At 44.8% G+C, this 12485-nt stretch overlaps 1 protein-coding gene across 1 annotated transcript in view; it reads right to left on the bottom strand.

Annotated features, from left to right (window-relative positions):
• The window catches only part of l(1)G0289 (plexin domain containing lethal (1) G0289), a 95667-nt gene that overhangs the window by 38833 nt on the left and 44349 nt on the right, over positions 1-12485 (bottom strand). Inside the window, exons 6-10 of the mRNA XM_050186953.2 lie at positions 8996-9049; positions 6222-6286; positions 4064-4154; positions 2221-2316; positions 359-501 (exon numbers count right to left, since the gene is read on the bottom strand). Coding sequence (XP_050042910.2) covers positions 359-501; positions 2221-2316; positions 4064-4154; positions 6222-6286; positions 8996-9049 — 449 coding nt within the window. The remainder of the gene's footprint in view (positions 1-358; positions 502-2220; positions 2317-4063; positions 4155-6221; positions 6287-8995; positions 9050-12485) is intronic.

Below are 12485 nucleotides of genomic sequence, written 5' to 3'. Positions count from 1 at the left end.
CACCCTGCGCTCAATCCTTGTAATGCATTCATGATACCATTTGTTCTGTGTGGATGTGCTTCTCATTATATGCATTTTATGCACGCATCCCTGCAATTCTTCGGATTTTGGGTTTCGATATTTTGATAGGGAAATGTATGCTGTTTCTGTTTTTAATGCTTCTTGCGCTCACGTAACTGAAATGTTAGAAAGTGTATTACTGGTTTCTCCTACTGTATGCCTAGTAAAGGGGGTCCGAACCACTGACGAGTGAATTAATTTTCACTTTTAGTTCGGACTTTCCTCAATTCAATGTGGAAATAAACTCAATTTGATTCAATTCAAAATTCTTCCAACACCACCCACGCAGGGTACCCACCTCAAGGTCACACTGGTTCTCCAGCCAGCTCTGGCGGTGCCGGTCAATGCCACTCGAGCAACGCTGCACCGCGTCACACCACGAGCAGCTAAATGAGAGCTGCGCCGAGCGGCATTCCTTGCAGGTCTTCAGGCCAAGGCATGCTGAGAGACGGTAAAGGGAGAGCAGAGTCGGTCACCCCAGACGTGCTGCAACACAAGCACTGTGTGCGCCTTCGCAAGCACACCTTACCTCATGTTTCGAGACCTACCACTGCCGAAAAGAAATGTCGCTTGATCCCGAAAATGAATTCTGGAACAACTACTTTTTCGAAAAGTGCCACTAAAGCGGAACAGAATTATTTGAAAGGTTTTAGACCAACAGTAGCTTTTGCACCAGGTGTATAATAGCTGCAAGCGCATGCTACTGTGGACAAGAGAAACACAAATGGTGGTGACAATCTTATAAAGCAAGAAATGTCTGAAAAGACAGGCCAACTATTAGTAAGAAAGCTGGAACACACAGGTATGGACACTTGCAGCTTGATCTCTATATAACAGATTGCATTACCAGCAAACTGCTCACCTGCCCTGTCACAACTTGTCGCGAATGATTATCCATGCTTTCCACTGTGTTCAAAGAAACAGGGAAACTTTACTAACCCATTTGCTACTGTGTGCCATGCACGTGGCTTCAGCATTTTGTGTCAAATGTTTGTTGCGTACAGTGGAAGAGGCATTGCACACCTTTGTACAAGCAAAGAGGATAAATTTGTTCCTGATGACAAATGACATCAGCATGAAGCCTGAAAGACTTCCTCATCAGTCGACAATCACCTAACAAATAAGATGACAAACTTTTTTTGGTATAAAAAGCTTCATATCATTGAGGCATCAAGTCACCTGGATATTTTATAGTTCAGTTATTATCAAAATAATGCTTTGAGCAGCAATTTTCATTTCACATATGTTCATGGTCAGCGCAGTCGTCAACACTTTCCATACCGTCGTCACGTTCTAATAAGATGTCCATAATTTGTTCCCTCAAAGGCCATGGTGACAACTAACCAATATACCATGCTCCCACTCACAAAGCCCATCAGAAACAGGCAGCAAGCAAAAAAGTCATGGCTAAATATACTGAACAACGAGCACTACATGTTCAGACGGTCTTTCGACTTAAAATAAGAATAAAAAAGAATAAAAGCAGCAGCAGCTTGACAAATCAGGCATAAGTACCATGTTTACTCAAATACAGGTCGACCTCAATATGTTGAACTTGCTGAGAAACAAAATAATACAATATCTGACTATTGGTTGACACATACATTTTTTTTTTAAGCACAGAACTTTGAACATGACACATCTTTATTTATGGTAAGATCAGCTTGTACATCGCGCTAGTCGATGCAACAAGCTGCATCATTGGGGCAGTGCCACAGAATATTGTCCGCCGTGCCTTCCAGTGCATGGGATGGGCAGCATTTCTTAAAGCTAGTCTGCATAAACCTCACACTGGGTTTATGGCAGGTACTACGAACAAATACTGTTAGCTCAGTATTTTTCCATGTTTTGTTCATGAATAGAGGTCGATATTGTGTGGTAACAAATATAGATCAATAGCTCACTTTGAAGTACATTTCAAAAAAAAAAAAGGTTGACCTATATTTTAATAAATACGATACATGTATAGTCAGTGTTCTTGCACACCAATGTTTGCAATTTTCTGTGGCTGCATGTGAGGCTGGTGACCTACAAGCTTTGGTAGCTAGTGGTTTACACTCCAGCACTGCTCACAGTAGCAGTTGCAAGGCTACATTTATTAATGACAACAGAGCCATGAGAAAGGCAATATCATGCATATGGGAGAAACCACACACTCACTGGGCAGGGCGGTGAACACAATGGCCGTGTTGCTGCGGATGACGTCACTCTTCTTGCTCACCTGGTGGTACTCGTAGATGGTCTTCCGCTTGACAACTGCAGAAAACAAGGCCGCCAAGTGAGACAGAGGTGGGACACGTGGCTGCTGCAAGCAAAACTTCTCAGAGACAACTGACGCGCACACATTTCACCACCAGACAACTCTAGGCAGACTGCAAGGGCAAAGGCCTCTCCCGCATATCTGCTCTTAACCCTTCGAGGGTCAAAGACGTGAATATATGGTGCTGCGAACAAGTCCCAAATGGTCGATGCTGTATATCTACGGCACCATTTCAAAATGGTTGCCTCGTACGCGCTTTGAGCCAGCTGCCATAGCTTCCTCCATGTGCTGCAGTATGTGTGCTTAGGCAATGCTTCCTTTGGCTTTTGTTAGTGCAACATCCGTCTTTCTGTCTGTCTGCGTTTGCTCTATCAGCATGGAAGTGCTGACTGCAAAGACATGCCGAGTTCATCACGATGCCGCAAGTAAAAGGAAAGTGATCACGTGTGTGGAGACGGATGAAAATCGAGCCGCATCACGGGCGTTAAGTTCCTGAAACTTGCCTGTGGGACAGGTGCAAACAGGAGAGGCGTTCTACCCCGGTGGCTGCTATGTACGGCGCGGCCGTGCAGCCCCTATCTTGAAAGCGATCTGCGATGCAGACAGAGTTTACACATCTAGGCGCACCGCGTTGTCTTCTCGTTGCTTAGTGCGCGTTGAAGCGACAGTCCGTACAAAGGTCAATTCACTTGCTCCTGCTATCGCACTTCTCCACTCCAGCGTTTTGATAAAGAGCTTCCGTGGTCATTGCATAAGACTTGTTCATGTTTGCTTGTTCACACGTGACACCACGCTTGTTAATTTAGTTTGTAAGTGAATGTTTAAAAGTTTACACGGCCGATAAAACGACTATCCTTATTCTTTTTATAGCTGTCTACTAATTTGTTATCGTAATCGACGCTTCGCCTTTCGGGTGAAACTGACTTTTCTTATTGATCGCAACTTTAGTATATTGGGGAGTAAATCTTTTGTTTTTTCCAAATGAGACGAAGTTTTATTTCTGCATGAAAGAATGAAGTGCGCGGTACTGTAAAGGACTTTTTTTTTTTTTATGTCACAGAAAACGGGTGCACGTTACAATCGAGTGTTTGCCCCCCCCCCTTTGGTCATGGAAAACGGGTGTGCATTGCAACCGAGGGCGCATCAGAATCGAGTAGATACAATGTGCAAGCCCATCTGTATTCATGAATAAACAGTGCATGTTTAAAAAGGCCGCAGCACAGAAAAGGCACATATGGAGACGAGACAACAAGGACAAGCGCTGAAATTCGAACAACATTATTGTGAATGGTTCACAAATATATACGTGCTGTCCAAGCCAGGGGGTTATCTGCACATGTGTAAATTTGCCAGCTCTTTGTCTGAAAGCGTGATGGAGGCCATGCTGACACATCCCTACCCAAGTCTAGAAATCTATTCAGAAGTACTCTCCTTGGATCCTTTCACCATCAGGACACTTCTAAACTGAAGCTTCAGGGACCGATGGGTGAAACATTTTTGCAAACAAAATTTATTTTTATCTTGATTAAACGTTCGTAAAACAATTCCAAATTGGTAAATATTATGGAAAATTTGGGAGAGTGAGCAGGAGTGAGCCCCTCAGCCAAATTAGTCTAAAGTAGTGGACATAACAAAAATAACTGCAAGTCCCTGTGAAAGTGCCCCTAGAAACTTGGATATTTAGAAATTCTGCTTCCGGAAAATGGATTTATCTCATGCAGAAGTCAAATCGTCACTACTCACAGAAAACCATGCGGTCAAACATGTAGGCATCCGAGATTCCAACTTTGACTGGGTGGCTCCGGTCAGGAATTTCCGTTACAGCCATTGGCAGCTGAAAAATGCACAGGCATCACCACATGAAATGGATTAAGTGATGAGTCTCCCAACATGGCATGTCCCATGATGTAGCATGCCGCCGGATTGATGTTGGGTCATGCTACCATATTTGGTACCACATTTACACAATGCCAGCAACAATCCTGTTTTAATTTATATCATATTCTTGCTTACGAAAGCCCTAGCTTCGATTAAACTGATCCTTTCTACACAATGGAGCACTACCTAGCTTGACGTAATAGTTCTGCGGAAAGCAGCAAGGTGTAGAGAAGTAATTAAGTGAAAATGAGACATCGATCCAATTGTAGCAATTAATACAAAGGAAACCAATACGAGTTTCTCGAAAGGAAAGCCTCACAGTTAAAGAAAAATTCGTCCTTGTCCGGGACTCAAACCCGGGATCACTGCCTTTCTGGGGCAGCCGCTCTGCCATCTGAGCTAACCAGGCGGCTGGCAGATGGGAGGGCAAAGTCGAATTTGTCAACAACTCGAACCAAAGGCAAGAGTTTGACGTAATAGTTCTGCAGAAACACGAAAAGTGGAGAGAAATAGATGGGAGGGCGAAGTCGAATTTGTCAACAACTCGAAGCAAAGGCAAGAGTTTGACGTAATCGTTCTGCAAAAAATCGCAAGGTGGACAGAATTAGATGGGAGGGCAAAGTCGAATTTGTCAACAACTCGAAAAAAGGCAAGAGTTTGACGTAATCGTTCTGCGGAAACCCACAAAATGGAGAGAAATAATTAAAAGGGAGAGAAGTAATTAAAAGGCAAGAGTTTGACGTAATAGTTCCGTGAAAACCTGCAAGGTGGAGATAATTAATTGATTACTTCTCTCCACCTTGCAGATTTCCGCAGAACTATTGTCAAACTTTTGCCTTTGCTTCGAGTTGTTGACAATTTGACTTCGCCCTCCTATCTGCTAGCCACCTGGTTAGCTCAGATGGTAGAGCAGCTGCCTTGCAAAGGCGGTGGTCCCGGGTTCGAGTTCCTGACCAGGACGATTTTTTTTTACAACTGCGAGGCTTTTCTTTTGAGGAACCCGAATGGGTTTCCTTTGTAGCAATTGCTACAATTGGGCGGATGTCTCATTTTCCTTGAACTACCTAGCTTGCTCAAATACAGTCAAATCTCAATATACGAGACATGGACATAAACAATTTGTCGAAAGAACAAAACGAATCTAAAATAAAGTTTCTTTTTTCAGGGTTCATGCTGGTCTATATGACAAAAATTCAAGGGTTTTTAAGGAATTTCAAGGTCCCATGTGTGGATTTTCAAGGATCACACACAGGGCCATAATTATACACGCGTGCACCCTCCTAGCCGCAAAGCCGTCCGCGCTATCGGGCATTTAACAAAAATCAGGTGTCCGGAAAATCGGTTGTTGACTGCACACAGGCAACTCCTCCAGCCAACGACCCGGCATCAAAGACAATTCATTACGAGTCCTCTCTTTTACTCAAGCCAGCAGTAGGGCGACTTTTATTCTCTTTCAATAAAATGACAGCCAATTTTCCTTGATTGAAGCACTAATTCCCTGAGTTTTCCCCGAGTTTTACCAGACAATTAAAAATGCCTGAGAATTCCCGTTTGTTTAAACATCGCAGTGGGAATTCAGGAGGGTTGAAATTTTCTCAAATACAATCACTGGAAGTTTATTAAAAATAAAAATTTAGGAAATTCAAGGATTTTCAAGGATCTCCGAAAATTTCAGGACTTTCAAGGCCTTGAAAACAATCTTTTCAAATTTAAGGGTTTTCAAGGGTTTCAAGGACCCGCACGAACCCTGTTTTTTCCATAAGCATGTATACTACAACAAATATTAATATAATGAAGGTATTTTCATGTTGGACGTAACTTCATTAGAGTGAGATTGGACTGTATATGCCTACTGCGTTTTCTGAAAGGTGTAAGAAAAGCAATTTATTGCCTTGCTCCATGCGGTAGACTTCGAAACATAGGTTGATGTATGTTAAGTATGTACACCTCTAATGCAGCTACTAACACATAAGGTTGACCCATATTCATGGCCAACCTGATTAAATTAAATGAAGTCACTCACATCTTTGTAGACAAAGACAATGTCTCCACTTTTGTGCAGCACAGCCTGGAACGTGTAGTTGCCTCCTGCAAGAAATTTCACACAATAAAAAATCACCAAGGTGTACTGCAACACTTGCTAGGCCTTTGGGATGAACCAGTCTTCCCCACTACCAGAAATTCAGAAAAGCTCACTTTGACTTGGTTGAGAAGCACCTTCACATCATTTTTAGGCTATCACATTTGCTACATAGATTTGCTTGGTACGGCCTTCATAAGCAAGAATGAAAAGGGAGATGTGTTTGTACTTATCAAAAATATCCACAAATCTAGCAAAAGCCTTAGAAAACATCCACTGAACAAGAATAATCAGCAAATGATACTGAACAGACTAAATAAAGTCCACAAGGATTTCAAAGGGCTACATAGAGTTCCTTAGCACATAACTGCAGGCTCAAAGATTCTACAAGACAATCTTTAAGAACCTAATTAATATCTACGCCTGTGCCAGCTGCCGATTTGCTATCTTCAGAGCTTCACCTTGACCCCTCTAGAGACAATGCCTGTGGGGATTCCTAGCTAATACTTTTATGAACATGACTGCTGGCTACACAGAGAATGCGGTGCCGGCAAATGTTGAGTTCATCCGAGCATGCCTGTCCGTGCTTCCAAGGTTCACTGCAACTTTGTAGCTTAGTTACAGGCATTAGTAACTTATCACACTCATTATGAGAGTATATTTCCACTAACTACACATGTTCTACTCATTATGTAGCAACGTTTCAAGTCAATACTGTGTCTTTATGCCTGCCTTATTCACATTCTTTGAAAAACTGCCCTGCATGCACGGAAGACAAATATGAAGGATGGTGTGATGTGTGTATTGCGCAACACGCTGCGGTGGTTGGAAAGGACAGAAGCAGAGGACAAGTAGTGCGCGCACCGAGGCGAATTCCGTGCTGGAGAGAAAACGACAATGCCGAAAAGTGTCCCGCACGTGAACATGCGGCTCAAAAAAAGGAACTAAAAGAAAAAATCCAACCCAATTAGGAGAAACCACGGAGCGTCAAGCAACCAATGAGAAAATGCCGAATCGGCCAGAGCGGGAGAAAAAGTGAGGCGCGCTGGCAGAAGCGGGGAGACGCAGGGAGAGCTCCAGGAAGCGACGCCAGGAGAAGGTCGGCCCCGGGACCGGGAGTTGGAAGACAGGCCGTCGGGTTCCGGACCCGAGCCACCAGGACTTCACCCGACCGGGCCCTCCTGCCAACCTGTTTCTGTGCGTCGCCACTCTACCCGATCATGCCGCCAACTGCCCAAGGCTGGCGAGCTTCTGCCTGTGGGCAGGATGAGAGCAGTCGGGCTACGGGCCCGAGTTCTACGCCCAGCTGCCCGGCCAGAATGTCGCCGCCATCTGCTTGTGCCGCCTGCTGCCAGAGGCTGGCAATCGAGCTTCTGTGCCCGTGGGCAGGACGAGAGCAGTCGGGCTACAGGCCCGAGTTCTACGCCCAGCTGGCCGGCCAGAACGTCGCCGCCATCTGCTCATGCCACCTGCTGCCCAAGGCCGGCAATCGAGCTTCTGTGCCCGTAGGCAGGACGAGAGCAGTCAGGCTACAGGCCCGATTTCTATGCCCAGCTGCCCGGCCAGAACGTCGCCGCCATCTGCTCGTGCCGCCTGCTGCCCGAGGTAGGCGATCGAGCTTCTGTGCCCGTGGACAGGATGAGAGCAGTCGGGCTACAGGCTCGAGTTCTATGTCCAGCTGCCCGAGACCGGTGATCGAGCTTCTGTGCCCGTGGACAGGACAAGAGCAGTCGGGCTACAGGCCCGAGTTCTATGTCCAGCTGGCCGGCCTGAACGTCGCCGCCATCTGCTCATGCCGCCTGCTGCCCGAGGCCGGCAATCGAGCTTCTGTGCCCGTGGGCAGGACGAGAGCAGTCGGGCTACAGGCCCGAGTTCTATGTCCAGCTGGCCGGCCTGAACGTCGCCGCCATCTGCTCGTGCCGCCTGCTGCCCGAGGCCGGCAATCGAGCTTCTGTGCCCGTGGGCAGGACGAAAGCAGTCGGGCTAAGGGCCCCGAGTTCTACGCCCAGCTGCCCGGCCAGAATGCTGCCGCCATCTGCTCGTGCCGCTAAGCCGCCTGCCTTACCTCTCCAAGGCAGAGCGGGCGCACTCTGGTCGCCCGGTCAACCATCCAACACCCCGACCTTTGGTGAGACCGGCGCAACTTCTCTCATCATCTTGTCGCCGCTTCTCCACGGTGAGACTGTTATTCAACCCTGCAGTCGTGGTCAGCCTGGACTCGCATACAGTTAACACCATACTAGCCCTAAGTGTGTTCCTTGCCGTGATGTCTGTTTGAGTGTTTATTTTATGCTTTATCCTCTTTCTAGCTTTATGAAAAGTTTGTGTGTGTTTTTGAAACCAACGGCTTTGTCCTAAAATTGGGTTCTTGGAGGCTGGGCCTCAGAGAACCGTCAGAACCTTTGAACACACGAACCTGCATCACAGATGGATGGATATTCATGTTTCAAATTTTCTCATTGATATAAAAATCAAACAGCAATCACTATACAATTCATATTTGCAACCATGGATATTCGCACACATCTAGAGTATGAGCATGTTCAGGTGTTTTTCTGGTCATGGAAGCACTTATTTAAGATAAAATTTGACTAAAACCCCCTTCCATAAATAAAAAAGAAACTCCCATACCTTCCATTCCAGCTCATGCAGCAACTATTTACTTCAAGGTTGCAGTAAACGCAGTAAACACAATAAAAATGAACAATGAATCTTACCATTGGGTTTGTCCTGCAGTACAACCTGATGCCACTCCACCACAAAGGATGTGCCTGCAATGCAAAATGCATGATTTCTTCAACACACACTGTTCAGGCAAATAGAAAAAAAAAAATAATATGCTTGAATGTTCCTTCTGTAAGAAACAATATATCGGTGAAACAGGACAATCAATAAACGTCAGATTAAACGGACATCGCGCGAACACATCTAAAAAGCTTCCCAAAGCCGTCGCCGAGCATTTCAACCAACCAGGACATAACTTTGATGAACTTAAACTCCACAACTTACAGTCAAATTTCTGTTCTTAACGAGAAAGAAAATACAGAGAATCATACCTTATCCATAAGTTCATGACATTGCAACCAACAGGCATAAACGTTTTAAAGGGAGCTTTAGAATCTATTCGCTTTGCTAAATTTCAAGCTGTAGGCAACAACACCTAGTTTCGTTTCTTAGTGTTTCCTTTTTTTCTTTTTCTTTCCGTTTCCCCCCCTTTATTTATTTATACCATTTCAGTATTTTCCTTTTCTCCTTTTTTTTCGTTTTCTTTTTTAACAAGCACTGGTTTCTGCCACTCCTATTATCTCTTTCTGAGGCCCGATAGCCTACGACCACCAATGAAACAGGTAATAGAGGATTGCTGTGCACGCCGTTGACACGCCGACTGACATGCGATGACAGACAGCCGGGTCCCTGGCTTTGCGCACAGCACTCCTTTACTCTCAGCTCGGCACGCCGACACACCTTCGCTCGTTGCCGCACCCACCCGCCTTACGACCTCTCCCCTTTAAAAGAACCCCAGCTATATATACTGTGGCGAGGAAAGCATACGTCGCCTTGAAGAAGACAAGTCCACTTGTCGAAACGTTGACTGCTGCTTTCAGCTTGTTCTCATATTGCTAATCGTCTTTAATTTCCATCTCCCGCCTTCCACATGTTTTCCCTCATATGAACAGTGGCACCAATTCAAAGATTGTTGTGCAAGGAGACTAGTTCCACAGCAGACACCGACCAATTTTTCAGACACTGAAAATTTGGACACACTAAATTAATTGAACAATGCCGTGGCACGACCACTTTCTCTTCAGATGAAATGTAAAATATTGACTGAAATTTTGGACACATGACAGTATGCTGCTGGGTTTTTCAGGGCATGTAAACTTAGCTCCTGAAAACAAAAGATTTGAGGCCCTTGGTTTGATATGTTGTCAGTGCCTCATCAAAACCAAAACTAGGAAGAGGCTGCTGCTGTTACACTCTAATCAATCCAATAGCCGCTGTCTGTGTTGAAGCCACGATACATGCTAAGCAAAGCTGCTAGACTGGCAAGCCTGCATTTGTGTGTGCATCCCATACATGAAGCTCTTGTTTACCCAATGTGTTATACAGTTTTCGGTGACTCTCTTGTCTTCTGTTACAAATTATTGGTGAGAAAATGACGCCAGCTCTGCCCAGGCTGTGTGCGCCGATGATGAAAGAGTGGTCAGCCTCAGTTCAATAGTTGCCAGAGAAAATAGCAAGCACCGACCACATTTTCATCTGTCTGTAGCGACAGCAGGACGATGAGTGAAATACAGACAGATGTCATCAGGCGCAAGCATATGGGCCTACAGCAAAGAATTGACAAGCTTTTCTGGCCATTTGCAGAGTAACTCTTCTTTTTCTGGTGAACCTGCTTGTTCAGACTACTGATTTTTTAGACAGTTAGGTGACCAGTGCAGAAGTTAAAATAATCAGTCGATGACTGCACTGGGGAAGGCATGCTCCCTTCTGCAGGAGCATTATAGTCAACTGCAACTTAAAAATGCCATGGCATTTTAACTTGCAGTGCTGCTACAACAATGCATTCCCGCTGCCTTTTCTCTACGTCCTAGCATGAAACATTGCCGAGCATGGAATTTGTTTCAGCAGTTTGGGACCCCAGTTGAAAACTTGATTTTGTCAGTAGAGCTAGTGCAAAACAATTCAGTTCGTTTTATCTTTTCTGAGTGTAACTAAACCACAAGTATAACTTCCATGAGAGCTAACCTTTCCTTTCCTTCTCTAACATGACTTCATAAGTTACACCATCATACCACTCTTTGCGATGCCTTCCATCACACATGTCATACGGCATTGATCATCAGTACAAAGCCAGAATTCAACCTGCAGCACCTTTTTAATATATTTTTATTTTTATTTATTCTTCCGTTTTATTTTTATTTTGCACACATTCCTGGTTTGGAACCATCCCCCTGCAGGAATTGTGTTAATCTTTAATAATGAGCACTTTTGCAAAGCCTTGGCTGAAATTGTACAACTAGGAGCAATACTGTTGCGTATGACAAAATTTACTGTATTCGGTATACATTTATCACAATGTTTTGTGCTGCCACTCCCTTCTCCACTGCCATATTGCCTCGAGGGTACATAAATAAATAAATAAATGTGCCTTCTCCATTTTCATGGTGCCCAATGACATGTGCTATGTGTGGGTTGGTGTACCAAAAGTGCTGGACAGTAATAATGAGGCTTGTGCTATGCATGTGTATGTCCATCGGCTCCATTGCCTGCTGCAATGACTTTGCACTTGGGGTGCATGATTGTGCAGTGGGCTTTTGCCTACCTGTGCATGTCTCCCTTTATACATGGCCCTTCCTGGGTTTGTTCACATAACTGCAGTGGGTTTTTGTAAACTGCTCAGCCAAAATGGCACCTTCCCTAAATGCAAGTGTAAATCACACGAGAGGCTTTGGCACTTCTTTTATGCAGTGGGTGGAGGGGGAAAATACCGTGCATATTCTTGTATAAAGGGTGCACTTTTCCATAAGTTTAGGCCCCAATATCATGGTAATAGCCCATACATGAGCAAAACGCAAACAAATTTGTGTCTGCCTTGAAAAACCTACATGCTTGCCGCCATGTGCAATGACCTTGGGAAGCCTTTGTTTGAGCTTTGTTTGCTACCCCATTTGTAATTGCTGGAATGTAAATGTGGAGTTGGGACAGCTGGAATCTGCTTCACCGCAAGTATGCGTAATAGATGGAGCTGTTCTCAAACGCAGGCTTGGACGTGGCTCCACATGTAGTATAGGGATAAAAAATATGCTGGAGTTACACGGAACTATAGCATCTACGTATGTTAGACTTGGTGCGGGAGCGACAAAAGCTCACTGCACAAACATGTACAGCCCATACAAAGTGCGAAGCCCATGGGCCACGTGGCATGCATATGTCGCACAAACACCTACGCGCAGCATTACAGGACATGCCAAGAGGCGCTGGGAAACCAATTTCACCGCAGCTTAGTTGACAATAGCGAAAAGATTAAAACAGGAGAGAGGTTTGACAAGCAATATGCCACTGTGCCCCACTGAATCCTGGTCATAGATAAAGTTACCCTAGATGTTGCATCATATGTACAGTCCGGTGATGAAAAACTAGATTTTTATGTCAAATATGCCCTAAATGTCAGTCTCCTTTATTTATTAACCATAGGCTTTGCCA

Source organism: Dermacentor andersoni, chromosome 2 (genome assembly GCF_023375885.2).
Source record: "Dermacentor andersoni chromosome 2, qqDerAnde1_hic_scaffold, whole genome shotgun sequence".
Lineage (NCBI taxonomy): Eukaryota > Metazoa > Arthropoda > Arachnida > Ixodida > Ixodidae > Dermacentor > Dermacentor andersoni.
The sequence above is the reverse complement of the archived record's forward strand: the minus strand, read 5'-3'. Positions and strand labels throughout refer to the sequence as shown.